General features: G+C 33.6%; 2 protein-coding genes across 2 annotated transcripts; one reads left to right on the top strand and one right to left on the bottom strand.

The window, feature by feature from the left end:
- Positions 1–8,830: 8,830 nt before the first annotated feature.
- Positions 8,831–10,963, top strand: LOC144560208 (BURP domain-containing protein 6-like). The gene is made up of 3 exons (XM_078309385.1): positions 8,831–8,863; positions 9,315–9,426; positions 9,886–10,963. The coding sequence occupies exons 1-3, from the start codon at positions 8,831–8,833 to the stop codon at positions 10,701–10,703; spliced, it is 963 nt and encodes a 320-aa protein (XP_078165511.1). The 3' UTR covers positions 10,704–10,963.
- Positions 10,964–12,817: 1,854 nt separating this feature from the next.
- On the bottom strand, positions 12,818–16,322 carry LOC144561086 (protein VERNALIZATION 3-like). Its single transcript, XM_078310293.1, has 4 exons — positions 16,053–16,322; positions 15,854–15,915; positions 15,509–15,549; positions 12,818–13,434 (listed from the first exon to the last, which is right to left on the bottom strand). Exons 1-4 carry the CDS (start codon positions 16,245–16,247, stop codon positions 13,202–13,204), a joined length of 531 nt encoding a protein of 176 aa, XP_078166419.1. The 5' UTR covers positions 16,248–16,322; the 3' UTR covers positions 12,818–13,201.
- Between the last annotated feature and the right edge of the window lie 69 nt (positions 16,323–16,391).

Below are 16,391 nucleotides of genomic sequence, written 5' to 3'. Positions count from 1 at the left end.
AGTTAAAATATCTAAAACCGCTGAAATATACATGTATATATAATAAAAAAAAAATTTATATAACAAGAATACAAATTAACAATAATATTTTAATTAGTATATTTTAATATCCTTAAACATACATGATTCATACAACTTTGGAGCAACTCAAAACATATTTAATTAGTATTTTACAATAACATTATTTATCGACTAATTAATTAATTAATTTTGCATTTAGATTGTGAAGGAGCCAGGGTGAACTATATTATTTTTAATAAATCATATGCGGAACTAATAAACCATTAATAATATATTTTCAGAAATCAAATGCGCATTTGGAGCGGATTATCGTATTTTTGAACATCCATTGACAACCCTAATTTGTAGTTGATTGGATATTAATTGAATATTTAACTTAACAAAGGTTATTTTCGCTATGTTGGTTAACCCTGCAAAATATACATTTGTTATTCTCTAAAGTATAATTGGAGGAAAAACAAATCCCACCAAAAAAGAAGAAGAAAAATATTTAAGTGTTCAATTTGTTTCATTCCATTATCTATTGCCTCTAACCTTTCTTCTCACCTCAAAGTAACCAACATATATAGTGTAGCCAAAAATAACTATGGGTAAATATTAACTCTACTGTAGTTATTACACAAAATATTGAGTTTTGCAATAGCCTCTACGGATACTTAATTTATATTATTCGGAAATATTAGAAAATATTCTAATGCAATCTTCACATAACCCAGCTCTTTTTATATTGTTTACCGTCTGATTTATATTTCCAAATTTTTATAAAATATAGTATTTATTAAGTTGAAACTACTGCTCACTTATATATAACGATAAAATATCTTAAATTTCTCATTATGTCAGATATAAGTAACTATAAAATAGTAAAATATATGGCCGAGGCTTCGCCTAACCGCCTGTAGACTATAAACTTTAGGGTGTATAGCGAAAAAAATTCAGCTGTCAACCGCCAAGTGACAGTGAGAAGAATAACAGAGACAAGGACAAAAACGATAACATGGAATCAGAACATTGGTTTTTTTTTTTGTTTGTGTGAAGAGAACATTGTGGGGACCAAATCCATCCTCTGAAATATCTAATATTTTGGGTGACTTTCTGGAAAATCTGAACTGTTCAAATATTTTCTGCACAAATCTCAAAGCTCAATTAATACTGCCCCCTATGCTATTCCCGAATAGGCACTGGACACGTCGGTCATGCAAAATATGAGATATCTCAGAGGAGACACTCCCAGAACGGTAACTTACCCAGTTTCTCCTTTTTTTTCTTGAACGAGAAGTTTCTTCTTCAAACAAATTAAAGCGGGCTATAAAACCCCTAAAGCCATTGTCCAGTTTAGAGAAAGAGCGCTTGCCATTGTCAGAACATTGTGATGAAGCTCTTTCTCTAAAGCCAAGCTGCAATAAAGCTCTCTTTGATCGGAACTCAATGGAGCAAGCCACTGAGGAAACGATCCAGCAGTTCTCCGCTGCAATTGAGCAAGGTACGTACATTAATTTGTAAAACTTCTCAATGTTTCGTCATCCAGTAAGTATTTCATATTGCCTCTTTTAATGTACATTTAATGTTAACCCTTCTTCAGTAGTTAATACAGAGTGAAGACATAAATCCACTGCTAAAAATTGATTCAGATTATATGTTTTGTTATTGGTTTAAACTACCAAATAAAAATTTGATCTGGAGTACCCTTGTCGTTTTTCATATTCTTGAGTGCCACATTAATTTCACTCAGAAGTATATATTTTTTGTCACCCGATCTTGTAGATGTGCATCAGGTTTTGTCTTGGCAACAGATGGAAGCGACGGTTCAGTTGGAAGACAATGTATATGCCAATACAGAGCAGCTGAGCTCAGACCCTCCAGACCAAGAAACTGAAGTCCAAGACCGTGTAGGGCTCAACATAGACACACTATTCCAAGATCCTGGTTCTTTGGGTCTCCAACTTAAAATGGACTGACAAATCGGCATTTCGAGGCACACTATTTCAAAGTTGGTTCTGCAAAAAAAAACCGATCGGTTTTTAAAATAGACACACTATTTCAAAGTTGGTTCTGCAAAAAAAAAATTAGTATCAGGATCGGTTTTTTATAAAAACCGATCCAGATAGTAATTTTTTTTTTTTTTTTTTTTTTGCAGAACCAACTTTGAAAAAAAAATAGTATTACAATTTTGTTAGATAAACAAAAACAGTATCTCTGAAGTAGTTGGTTTGCGAATTAATTTTTTTTTTTTTTGATATTGTATTAAATAAATAACCGCTTTTCCATTCAATTTTGTTGCTGCGGCATTATGTAATGAAAGTTTTGAAATTTAATTCTATTTCAAAAAAAAATGTATATTTTATTTCATGGAGATAGGTCCATAAGAAAATTTTAAATTGCTGGTAATTGTCTTTATTTCATCACCTTTTTATAGTTAATTCATCTCGGTAAGATTCAAATTAAGATTTAATTGTTAATTATTGTGTGAGTTCAGTTAATTAATTAAGTCAAATTTTAGCATTAATAATAAAAATCTCAATTGTACTATTATGTGTCAAATTTGTTAATATTAAGCTCAGGTAGCAAAAGAAGTAATAAAAACATTTTAAGGTTCATTGTATGAGATAATACCATATAAGAATTGCATAATGCTAGCAAATTGAATTGTATAGGTACATAATTATAAGTAAATCTTTGAATAAAGTTTTAATTTAGTCTTAATATTAGACAAATTAAATTTATAATTCAATTGAATTATTTTTCTCACTCTTAACAAACAATGTCAAGCTTTTTTTTCTAAAAAAAGAATCTTTGTGTTTGTGTACAATATTGGATAATTTAGATAACATATATTATTTTTGAAAATTCTATTTTAAATTTAATAATAATTATAAGTAAATAGAGTGTAACTAGTTCTATATAAAAATATAACTATTTTTAAAATATTATTCAGGACAAGTGAGTTGAAGCATTTAAATAATATAACAATATAATAGTAGTTGGGTTTCTCCAATATCTCATATGAGCAAATTATGAGTTGTGCTTTCATATAACAATTGTTGCATGCACATCGATTTTCATCCAGAGCTTATCTTGATATGTATATTATAAAACACCATAGCCTCACTTTTAAAGTAAGATGTTATGCATTTTGTAAAATTGACATCCATACTTTCATACTGTGAAAATTTTATATGATTGACATCTAATTTGTATGTTTGACACTGATAGTTTAAAAATCTGACTTTGTCCGTGCATGTTATGTGAACATGTGACCGACATGTATTTTTATGACGAAAGTGATGGTGTGAATTTTTTTCCTCAATACCAATAACTAAAGTTGTTAGAAACAAAAAAAAAAATTGTTCAGAGAACAAATCATGAATAGTTCATCAATTAATTTTAAGAAGTTCGTTAATTCAGTATAATTTAGTTTAGTGATCCTTCTTCAGAATGTGCTAACATTCATAAAACTAAACATTATGAATTATTACAAATAGTTCGTATATAATTTTTAAAATCAATAAAACAACAGGATCAGTTCTTAGATAAGAACCGATCCAGATACTTTTTTTTTTTTAAAATCAATAAAATAACAGGATCAGTTCTTAGGTAAGAACCGATCCAGATATTCTTTTTCTTTTTATTTTTTAAAATCAATAAAACAATAGAATCAGTTCTTAAATAAGAACCGATCCTATAACTGATCCTAAAACCATCTCATTTGACGCTAGGTTAATTATTTTCGCTTGGCGCCTCATCCAATCTATCTCATTTTCAATTTCAATTAACTTAGCCAAAATCCATTCCCCCTCTCTCTCTCCGTCTCTCCCTCTCATTCTCCGCCTCTCCCAATCTCTCTCTCAATTCCTCCGTTGGTGACCAATCTATCTTTCTCCGTCTCTCAATTCCTCTAGCCAGATCTGAAGAAGGCGAAAAAGGCAAAGAAATTGACGGTCCAGATCAAAGATGACGGGGACTTCGTGGCGTCTGGTTCGCCACTCATGTGACTACGTCCGGGGAAGACAGGGGGCTATGGCTTTGGCTTTGGCTTTGGGGGGGCCTTCCTAAGGGCCTCGCGTAACATGCTGGTCAGGAGAGGTTGAAGCCGCATGAAGACAAGAGCGAAGAGGGTCGATCTAAGGTTGATGAGAACCATGCGATTGTATCAAGTTATTTGGGGCCTGAGTATTATGTTGGAATTTTGTCGTTTGTTGATAAGGATCAGCTTGAGCCGGGTTGAAATTTTGTCTTTTCTAGAATTTTGGATCTTGGGTTTTCAATCTTGGTGGGATAACTAGAAAGAGTTTGCTTTAAGGTAGCAACTGGTTCAGTATATTTGCATTTACATTTTCGTTTTGAATTAATTATTATTTGCAAACTTAATTTATGACAAGCATGAAGGTAACCCTCTGTAGATGACCATATAACATGCTTATGTGTTGATTTATTACCAGGTACTATCTGTTGTTGGTATATTACAAAATGAAGTGGACCCCATGGTGTCAGTGATGAAAGTCGAAAAAGCCCCTCTTGAATCATATGCTAACATAGGAGGTTTGGATGCTCAAATTATACCATTCTTCTTTTGATAATGAACCTTTTCTAATACATCGTGCTTTTTTATTCCACCTATTACCATGAATATCCTATATATAGCTTCCAAAAAGTAGTCTGTTTAATATTATTGTTATTGTTATTGTTAACTTTTTGAAGGTTTGGTCTTGAGCCTCTCTTTAAAAAAGGGTATGCAGGTCCATATGGTATAGGCTTGCTACAGGGACCTTCAAAAATAAATTATGACAGAGGAATCAGCCAAATATCTCATTCTCTGTTCATTTGATTACAGGTGTTAACTAGCTTTGGAGTAAGCAAAGTAATAGATTCTACCCATGCAAATTTTGAAGTAGGAGACTTGGTTTGGGGCACTACAGGACGTGAAGAATATAGCTTGATTATTGAACCCCAAGTTTTATTTAAAATCAACCACCCCGATTTGCCTCTTTCTTACTACACTGGTATACTCGGTAAGAGTAACTACTCTGATTGTGTATAAATTTATTATTCCCATCCATTCGTCTCAGCAAAAATTGGCTTTCAGCATTACACCCTTGTTTGTTACATTTGCAAATAAAGAATTCATAGGGATATGTCGGTAAAAGTATACTTCGCTAATTTATACGTTGGTTTTAAAATACTTGGATATATACAGGGATGCCAGGTTTTACAGCATTTGTAGGATTTCATGAAATAGCATCGGCTAAGGAAGGTGAATATGTGTTCGTATCAGCAGCAGCTGGGGCAGTCAGGCAGCTTGTTGAGAATGTCGGTGGTGCAATGCTCGAGGCAGTGCTCAACAACATGCGACTTCATGGAAGGATTGCTGCATGTGGGATGATCTCGCGAGTGATGTCATCATACAATGGCTGGTGCATATGTGCAATGCCATTAGATGTAAGAAACAGGTCCTGTGGGAGATTTAATTAGCGCTTTGTATTGGCAGAGTTCCAGATGAAGTGCTGTTTGTGCTTCATCTAATTTATTGTACATGTCATGTTTTCTTAATTTATAATCCTATATAAGTTCCCAGTGAGATTTCTCAGTTTAATGGATGTCGAAGCAATCCATCATTTAAATTTGAAGCAATCCTGATATGTAATATTAAATTTTATGGATTTAAATAGACTATCAATATATAAATATCAATAGTGCAATATATCTGAATATATAAAATGTTGATTCTTAAAAAAAAAAAAAAAAAGAAGAATCTGGATCGGTCAAAAATTAATAACCGATCCTAATATAAATTGAATGTAAAAAAGAAAACAAAGAATCAGGATCGGTCAAAATACATTGCCGTTCTTAATATTCAAAATTTAGATCGGTCAAAAATTAATAACCGATCCTGATATAAATACCGTTCTTAATACTTCAAATTTAGATCGGTCAAAAATTATTAACCGATCCTGATATAAATACAATGTAAAAACAAAAATTATTTGACCAGCTTCCAATAGGATCGGTTTTTAATAGAACCGATCCAGATTGTTGACTATCTAGATCGGTTGTTTAGTAGAACCGATCCAGATAGACAGTAATCTAAATCGGTTATATTAAAGAACCGGTCCAGATTGTATCTGGATCGGTTTTTCTTCAAAAACCGATCTAGAAAAACAATTTTTAATAAAAAAAATTGGAAAATACTATCAGGATCGGTTTTACATAAAAACCGATCTTGATAGTATCTGGATCGGTTTTTCTTAAAAAACCGATCTAGAAAAATAATTTTTAATAAAAAAAAATTATAAAATACTATCAGGATCGGTTTGGTTTTTTGTTAAAACCGATCTTGATATGAATAATCTGGATCGGATTTGTTTTTTTAAAAAACCGATACTAATTTATTTAATAACGAGTATTAAAAAAATGAGGGAATAAACTATCAGGATCGGTTAAACGAAAGAACCGATCCTAATAGGTATTAATCTGGATCGGTTATTTTAAAGAACCGATCCAGAATATACCTATTAGGATCGGTTCATTAAGAAAAACCGATCCAGGTAACTGCTATTAAGATCGGTTTTAATGAACAACCGATCATAATAGTTTCTATTTGGATCGGTTTTTAAAAAATACAAAACCGATCCTGATAGTATTAGTATCGCCTTCATCAGGATCGGTTGTATTCCGATACTGATATGCGTATATAACCGATCCTGATTCCATATTTTCCACTAGTGTTCCCATGTACATAATAAGATACCCCAAATAACCACTTCAAGCACACTGTTTATCTCTTATACAGAAGAAAGAGGAAAGGGTTGCTTTCAGTTCTTTTCGTATAATTACCAGATATGAGGTACATATTTCAAAGAAGCACATAGAAAGAGCTCAAACTTCTCCCAACTATACATTACAATATCATGCTTTGAAGGAAGCATATAACATTGCTCCAAATATTTTTCTGGTTATACACACACGACCCCAGTGTTATTATTCCAACAAGAAAAGGACGGTACCTCTCTTTCCATTAGACAAGGCAGGTGCTGTTGCTGCAGGAAGTTGTCTTTCAGCTTGTGAAAGAAGTAATATATATATATAAGATAAACTATTAGTATCTACATTTGGATCCAACAATCCTAATTTTTCACAATACTGTAATAATATTTAACTTAGACCATCATATTTGCTAGATACCACTTATGATTTATGGAATTAAAATAGTTTTAATTCTATTGCCAACGTGATCTAGATTCTACTGGGTTACACCAAAAGGGATTTAATTTGAGAAATTTATTTTAGTATCATTTGATGATTATAAAATAAAGTCATGGAGATGACAACCTTAAATCTATATATAAATTTATGTGCATGTGAATTTATATCTTAGCATAACATGAGGAAATTAAATTGATTGGCCCAATTACAATTCATTGGATGTTTTATTTGTGAACAATTGATAAATAAATAGAAGAGAGTAAATAGGTCATGTTGCGACCATTTGACATATGGGTTAAGTCCACAAGTTTATCCATTGGCCCATTGGCCCAAAATACTACTCATAAAGTTAACCCTAACTTTTGAGTATAAAAATCACCCCATCTAAGAGATTGGGGCGGCTACCATCTCTCTCTTCCATCCTCTCATGTGTTGAGAAAAAACTCTACCAATTTCATCTAATAGTTAGCTTGAAAAAGAAGCAGAACTATCGATTTAAGAGTGTGAATTTAAGTAATACCTCGAGCAAGGAAAACTTGGATTCTCTTCTCGAATCCTTGGTGGATACTAGTGGAGGTTTTCTTGTTTGGAGGCAACAACCTTACATCTCAAGTCCCTACTTCTTGATTTAGAGATCAGGATTTGAGGTATAAAGTTTAAACAAGTTAAAATGCTAAATAAGATTCATCGTTAGTCAAATAATTAAGTAGATCTATATAGGTTTCTTTCAAGTTAAATTTTTGAAATTTGCTCTTGCATGAAACCAATAGTTCCTTTAGAAGGAGCCAAGTGTGAATATAAAAATAAGGTGAACTATATTATTTTTAATAAATCCTATATGGAACTAATACACCATTAATAATATGTTGGTTAGAAATCAACTGCGCATTTGGAGCGGATTATCGTATTTTGAACATCCATTGACAGACCTAATTTGTAGTTGAATGGATATTAATTCAATATTTAATTTAACAAATTAAGCTTATTTTCACTATGTTGGTTAACCTTGGAAAATATACATTTGTTATTCTCTAAAGTATAATTGGAGGAAAAATATTTAAGTGTTCAATTTGTTTCATTCCATTACGTCTTGCCACCAAAAGAGAAAAAGAAAAATATTTAAGTGTCCAATTTGTTTTATTCTCTAAATATTTACTTTACTGTAGTAACTACACAAAATATTGAGTTTTGCAATAGTCTCTAAGGATACATACTTTTTATATATCCTCGTACATATCTAGGAATAATTATATAATATCCTATTTATTTTGACACCTCAGATCTAGCAATCGGAATTTAAAAGCATACGATTTATCGGAAATATTAGAAAATATTAGAAAATATTAGAAAATATTTTAATGCAATCTTCACATAAGGCAAGTTACCTTTTTATATATCCTTGTACATATCTAGCAATAATTATATAATATCCTATTTATTTTGACACCTCAAATCTAGCAATCGGAATTTAAAAGCATACGATGTATCTTTGTCTCCCCCAGGTACTATTCCAAAATAACCACTCATTCCTGCGCCTTTAAAAGAACCTAAGATTGTCAATCAAAGACACACCAATCTGAGATTATTCTTCTTCTCTGCTCTAATAGTCATGGCCCGTCTGTTCATCATCTCTTTTGTTTTGGTGAGTATGTAAATCTACTGTACATTTGATTTATATCGTAGCTTTAGCTTCAATTTCTTGCTTTTCTTTTTCGATATTTTTGCCTCTTCAGTTTTTTATTTTTATTTTGATATTTAATATATATGTAAATTTATGATGTGTCAATCATAAAATTTATCAACACTATCAAACCCTATCAAACCATCCAAGATACTCTTCGTGACAACTTTCAAGTTTGTATGGAGAAAAATATATATATGAAATGACAAAATTAAACAAGTCTCTCCCCTTTAGTACAAGATATAAGATTGGAATTTCATATTGGGATGAAAAACATTTATTTGCTCACTCGAAACATTGAAAAAAAGAGGAAAAAGACAACCTTGTAAGCTAAGTTCTCATCTAAATACAACTTTTTAAGATAATATCAAATTTTCTCTGACACCAAAATGAACAAAAATACATCTTATAGGTTCTTGCGGCAGTAGAAGCTCATGATGCAGTTTCACCATTGGAGACCTACTGGCTCTCTGTTCTACCCAACACCACCATGCCAAATGCCATCCGCAATCTCATTGATCCCGGTTTGTTCTCCTCTTCGACTTTATTGTCTTAAAACAAGATACGATATGGCGTAGTATAATTTACTTAGTAAAGGACAACTAAACTAGTTAATTAATGACAACCAAGAAACAACATTATTTACTTGTATAAATACGAGTTAGGAACTTACCAGTGGCTTGAGAAAAATATTAATGTTCAGTTTTTGCAATATTTTAGATATAGTCGGATGCTCCACCAAAATATATTCTTATGTATGGGTCTGTGTTGTCACTTTAATTATCCACTGCACTAACATTTCACATTTGTGGTAGATATAAATTTATTGAATGCTAGTATATAGTAATGTCCATGATCTAGTACATAATCAAATGAAGAGTTGTTGTTTTCGCATTTGAATGTAATGGTTAATTGTTCCAAAAATGTATAAATAATAACATCCTGTATGCAATTCTAAACTTTAGTTTACTTGCTACAAATAGCAATGAATAATTCTGGCATCGTCAAACACCGAGTGAAAGTGCGTGAAGGCATGACACAAAATATTTTTATTTTATCGGGTGCATTACCATCGCCTGACTATGTTCGAAGTACGTTCTTCCCGAGAAAAGACATGCACCCTGGAGCACAAATGAACCAAGGGCTCAACTTCGATCAAACCATAATTGGAGGTGCCTTCATGTCTCGCACTGAAGCCGATCGCATAAAATTTTGTTCTGACAGCCTCCCTCAGATCTTGGACAATTTTTCGATGGTCCCAGATAGTGATGAAGCAAAACAAATAGAAAAAATTGTCAAAGACTGTGAGGAACCAACTTTGATTGGTGAAAAGAAGTTTTGTTCAACTTCTCTCGAGTTCATGATCGATAACGTTGTCAATTTACTCGGGACCACTAATATAAAAGCCCTTTCGACAACAGTCATCCGGAGTAAATCAATGGCTCCACAAGGAAAAGTGTTATACACAATAGCTTCTCCAATAAAGAAATTACCCTATCATTCTAGATTGGTTGTATGCCACCAGGAGCCATCACCACAGGCGGTACACTACTGTCATACCAATATTGCATACGAAGGATTTTTGGTTCCTTTAGTTGGAAAAGATGGCTCAAAAGTTAATGCTGTTGCTGTGTGCCATCATGATACAGTAAACTTCAATCGGTTCTTTCTTGAGTTGTTGAATGTGGAGCCTGGCGTTGAACCAGTTTGCCATTTCCTTCCTGAAAATCATCTTCTTTGGGTTTCAAGTGAAGCCATGAGCAAAGCAGTGGATATAATTGGTTCTGATTGTGTGGCATGAAGTTTGTTTTTTTCTTTTCAATTTGCCCTTACTAGAGGGCTTGAATAAAGGTGTTACCAACGAGTGCAATTATCAATAGACAATGGTTGATGTAATGTTTTATTGAATATTATAGCTTCTATGCACTTCATGTCCAAAATTTTATATTTTTTGAAATATTTTTTAGTATTTTTTCAGATTTTTTTAAGACAGGGTTTTTCATATTATTTTATTATTATTTTTAATATATTTTATGACTGTTTTGATAAATAGTAGAAAAATTTCAAAAAATATAAAATTTGGTTTTTCAATGTATGTTAATATCTTAATTATGTAATGAGTTAACTTGAATTGTATTATATAATGATACTATGTATACTAATTATATTTATTAATGGTAATAAAAAGAATTTCAAATCACATTTCAACTTATTTATGACACTTTCTACATTCTAATATTAGTCCACAAGTTATTTACTTCAAATTTGATCTTAAGCTCGGAAGAGAATTGCCAAGCTTATTTAGCTAATAGCATTTTTTTTATTTAATTATGTTATTAGTCATCTACGGTTTTAATTGAGTTCATATATGTAGTTGTATATAAAATTTCTAATTTTCGGTCTATAGGATGTAGCTCAACCTTTCAATTTATTTTATTTTTCTAAACTAAACCCGAAAGCCCATTTTCTATTTTACTTTTCGTTTGGGTTCAAGCCCATTTTAATAAATATTAAGTAAAGCATTGGGCCAACATATTAGGGCCCATTTTAGATTCTCAACTTGTAATTTATCTTAATCCGAATTCAACTAGAACAGAGTTTTAACCGGAGCCATTTAAACTGCACATTTGCTGTCGAGTCCCCCTGACAAGGATAAATGAAATTTTATGATACGAACCTTCAAAACTAAAATTATTTACATTTGGGCCCATACTGAAAATTCAAAACAGTATACCAGTTGCACAAATGATAGTGCAGTAATAATAGAATTCAGTAACTAACAAGATAGGAATTTACTGAATAAAAAGGAAATTAACATGGACCGAGTACGCTATTTACGAGTTTTTTTTAGCCAATCACGAACGTGTCACAAACTACGAGTTCTTTTACAAACTATGGGAGAGAAAAAAAAAGACCGGTGTTTTGTTTTCTTTGTTTTGTTCTTAGTGATAAAAAAATGATACATACAGCAAGCATACATTATTTATGGGATTGGACCGCATATTTCATGGGAACCAAATCCTCTACTCCCCTATTTTCGTGCTTCCCAATCTCTAGTTGACATAGGACATACCTTTTTAATTAATTTTTTTTTAATAAAAAGCTCTTGCACATTTTCTTTCTTCCGACTCTTCACCTTTCAAATTCAGAATTTTTCCTCTTCTCTGTACCCGTGCTGTGATTGTTTTTTTGTTCAAACCTTAAGCAATCTCTCTTATCATGAGAACATTTTGAGTTGAATCAAGTAACAAAATATTTTACTTGTAAGATTTTTTTATATGTTTCTGTTGTAACTTCTTGATTTTGACACTTAATTAGATTGATCGGTACAGTAAATAAGATTAGGTTATCGACTGAAATCTTTATCTATATTCTACTTGTAAAAAGGAGGATTTTATAATCTTTGATTTTTTTTTTTCAGAGAGCTGTACCATGCATTGAGTGTAGGTTTTTTTAATCTCATAGGTATTAATCAAGCGCATGACTCTGAAAGTAGGTTAATTTAGAGATTTTTATTTAGACTATATCATTTGACTGGTCTCATAGGATTTTATTTTGAATTGAAAAAACCCTACATTCAGAGTGTATTAATCAACTAATTGAAAATCTCGCAAAAATAGAAGAGGTGCTGGTGCCGTGGGAGGTGCTGGTGCAGTTGATCATTCAAGGGGTTAGACTATGGAGGAGATCCCTGCTAGTTTGAACCGATGATGTCTATCGGTTTATCATAGGACAAAGGCTTAAACAAATCTATTTAGAATGATTTTGCAAGCCCTCTAGATAGAGGACTCTAAGAAGTAACTGTTGTTTTGATTAATCTTATTTTTCCTTGCCCGCCCCTGCCAACCTCCTCAAAAAGAAAAAAAAAAGGAGAATGAGAGGGTAGAAAAAACTACCATGTAATGTGTACATGTACAAAGTTTATTTATTAATATTTTTTCAAACCCATATACATATCATATGACATTGATAAGCATGAGTGAGATATTTCTATCCTTTTTCATGCTGCATCTTTCTCTAGTCCTTTATTACAATAACAATGGTGCTCTCCATGTCACCATCTATACATGTTATATTCAGCGAACTAGTTTTGAAACACGTTATTCTAAGTGAGCTCCACGTGGCGAATGCTGTATGGAGGGGATGCAAACAGTAAACAGTTCTTATCCACCTCAAATTATTTTACTCCATCTTCCATAATACTGGCAAATAATCAAGCAGGCACCTGCCTACAATTTATTCTCTCTAGTGCAATCACATATATAGATATAATGTACATGTGGAGTTATAGAAATGCATCTAGTTGTTGGGCCAGAATCGCCTGCCACCCGAGCCAGATTCCCTCTGGCAGTTGAAGTACATTGCGGCCATGATCTCCAGATGATACTGGCGTGCAAAACTCTTGCAATTGAAGTTGTGGCACAAATCAGGTGGCAATACAGTTGCCCGACCAGTCTGTCGATATAGCACGAAAACAATGCGGTGGATCCCGGCTGTCGGCTGTGGCTTCTCATAGACTACCACCTCTTGTCCTGCACCAATTACATACTTGTAAGTGAAAATACACATAAAACTGTACCAATAACTGTCAATATATCCTTTTGAGACAAGATGTGATATGGGCATTGGGCAATACAATGTTAGTTAAGTTTTATCGCTACAGTGAATCACCGAATGCTAATTTTTTTTAAAGGACAACTGGCAATGTATTTTTTAGTGGCAAACGGTAAATATTTTGCTGCTTGAGCTACTATTTTAAACTTCATGACAACAAATTTGAGAAGTTAATGTAAGTCAGTCAGTCTTCACACACCGATCCATATTCCGGTTACAGTGATTCAGTATGCAGATGACACCCTCATAATCACGGAGGCACACCCAAAAATCCTAAAAGTCCTCACGCTAGTCTTGGAGACATGAATCTCTCTTGGGACTCAGAATAAATAGGGCCAAGAGCAATTTTGTACCAATATCGGTCCCAACACAAGCAACTCATGTGATTCAGAGGATCCTAGCCAGCCCAAGTTCCCAGCTACCAATGACATACCTTGGATTACCATTGTCAATCCGAAAATCGACTAAGGTCCAATTTCAACCGATCATTTTGGCGGTCCACAACAGAATAGCGAGTTGGAAGTCCAACCTCCTGTCATATGGCGGGCGATTGGTACTAGTTAAATCGGTATTATCGGCCCTTTCGCTACATTATGCACAAACATTCAGGATACCAAAATGGGTGATAAAGCATATAGACCAACAGAGAAGGAACTTCCTATGGAAAGGAAATGACAGGTGTAAACCAATCAACTGCCTAGTCAACTGGGAAAGGACGTGTGCTCTAAAACAAGAGGGGGGCTTGGGGATTATAGATATAGCAGGCCAGAATGCGACACTTCTAGTTAAGTGGCTATGGAAACTGCACAACGATGAAAATGGTCTATGGGCGCAGACGCTCCTCCAATTACACAGTGTCTCACACCAAGCAGACTTGGGAATGCAGGGATCATACTTAAATCCCTAGCTGAATTCTCATCCTTCTTCGACTGCTCGGTAAATCTTGACGACAACTCAAATTGCTTAACCTGGAAATGGACAGAAAGGACCTTCACTACGGCATCAGCCTACAAGGTCTTACATCGAAAAGGAGTCAGGTGCGAATACTACAAAGTTATCTGGAAACTTAAAATACCGCCCAAGGTTAGAGTATTTGTCTGGCTATTCATAGCGGATAAATTGCTAACAAGGGAAAACCTAATAAAAAGGGGCTGTGCGGTTGACTGGGAGTGTGTCATGTGCACAACGGAGGAGGTTGAATCTAGAGATCACCTATTCTAGAATTGCAACTTTGCTAGGGTTTTTTGGATGGGACTCTTTGCGGCATTGAACATAAGGCTACCAACACATACAGAGGTTGCACATGAAGTTTGGTGGAATAATAGAGTCACCCTATCAGGGGAACAAAAGAAGAGATGGGACGGGGCATGGGCTGCGGGGCTCTGGTCTTTGTGGAAAGAGAGAAATCAGAGGATCTTCTCTCAAGAAAGAAAGCAGACGAATAGATTAATTAATGAAACAACAGAAGAAGCTATTTTATGGTCAGCCCATTGTTAGTAAAAGGAGAGTAAAGAATAGAATGGGAACGTACGATCATGGTCGATCATTTGTGGCCCTAATCAGTGTGTTATTTACGAGTTAAGATTGTGTAAAGTAGGATAAAAAGCTCCCATTGGGAGATGTAAATAAAATTTTCTTATTCAATATATCGACAGCTGGCTACTGGTCAACTGTCCTTCAAAAAAAGTCAGTCAGTCTTCATCAAATATTGAAATAATCAATTAGAGTTATGGAGACATGATTGAGATTTTGAATGCCTTTGATAGGAAAATATAATACACATTGTATCTATTGATCTATTTTTAGTTTTACTCATTGTTTTGCTACTTCATGATTTGCTGATATTCATATTTCTTATATATTGAGTAGAAGGAGTGCTAATGTTTCTGTAAGTATTTGAATACATTGTTCGTGTTCTGAAGATGTAAAAGCAAAATTTCAAGTAATAAAGTTTATGGCTTTATGCACAAGCCGAGCAAAATATTTACATACCCAAGGACACATTTGTATTTCCAGGAATGTCAGTGACCATCCTACGTGAAGAAAAGAAAAGGAGAGAATTAAAGCAGATGGCAGTTCATGAAGTATAATTATGCACATATAATCTCTCTCCTTGATATGTTTATATGCACAAAATAAAGGTAAAGAAATCCAAGTATATATATATGTCTAACATCATCTATGGTCACATTATATCTTAACCATTTGCTGTATAACAAAAATCACCAGTCTCTGTGAAATTATATACATGATGCAAATTAATGATGTTTGCTGCATGAATGATAAGTAAAACTAACCCACAAAAAGAACAAGTGAGATTAATTATATTGTGCTCACCAATGTAAGGTACTCCTTAGATTTGGGTTAGTTGGGGTTGGTGCATCGGGATCCACCAGTACCTTTCAATGTTACAATAAGGAAAGAAATTAACAACACAGTGCACACTCAGGAGAATGGGTATTGCACAATAAGCTTTCCATCCAACCTGACATTTACATTTTGTTTTTAACATTAAGAGTGTAAGATTTCTACTCACAAGTGTGTAGAAATCTGTGGGGCTTCCACCACCAATCTCAATTTTCGGTCGGTTCGCAAGTGCGGATGGTCGTAGGTCACACCCAGCAACTGTGAGCCTGTTGTTATAGAACACTCGAATGGACATCGTTGGACTAAAGGGCTCCAATACATCGCTTATTATACTTGAGAAAACCAAAGGATCATCTGATGACATGTTGTAAATACTAAGAAGAAAAATGAAACCCCTAACTGTATCCACTATCAGGATAGCTTTAATTAAGTAATGGACAATGCACGAGGAAAACCTCTTCTTATAGGAAGAGGGGAAGAGGGGGAACGAGAGAGGTTGCTATCAACT

This window comes from Carex rostrata, chromosome 10 (assembly GCF_964058835.1).
Source record: "Carex rostrata chromosome 10, lpCarRost1.2, whole genome shotgun sequence".
In the NCBI taxonomy this organism is placed as follows: Eukaryota; Viridiplantae; Streptophyta; class Magnoliopsida; order Poales; family Cyperaceae; genus Carex; species Carex rostrata.
The sequence above is the reverse complement of the archived record's forward strand: the minus strand, read 5'-3'. Positions and strand labels throughout refer to the sequence as shown.

Coding starts and splice junctions, on each gene's coding strand:
- LOC144560208 (XM_078309385.1), top strand. CDS start 8,831: ATGGCCCGTCTGTTCATCATCTCTTTTGTTTTG. Junction 8,864..9,314: donor TCATCATCTCTTTTGTTTTG/GTGAGTATGTAA, acceptor TACATCTTATAG/GTTCTTGCGGCAGTAGAAGC. Junction 9,427..9,885: donor CCGCAATCTCATTGATCCCG/GTTTGTTCTCCT, acceptor TGCTACAAATAG/CAATGAATAATTCTGGCATC.
- LOC144561086 (XM_078310293.1), bottom strand. CDS start 16,247: ATGTCATCAGATGATCCTTTGGTTTTCTCAAGTATAATAAGCGATGTA. Junction 15,916..16,052: donor CCACAGATTTCTACACACTT/GTGAGTAGAAAT, acceptor TAACATTGAAAG/GTACTGGTGGATCCCGATGC. Junction 15,550..15,853: donor CTAAGGAGTACCTTACATTG/GTGAGCACAATA, acceptor TTCTTCACGTAG/GATGGTCACTGACATTCCTG.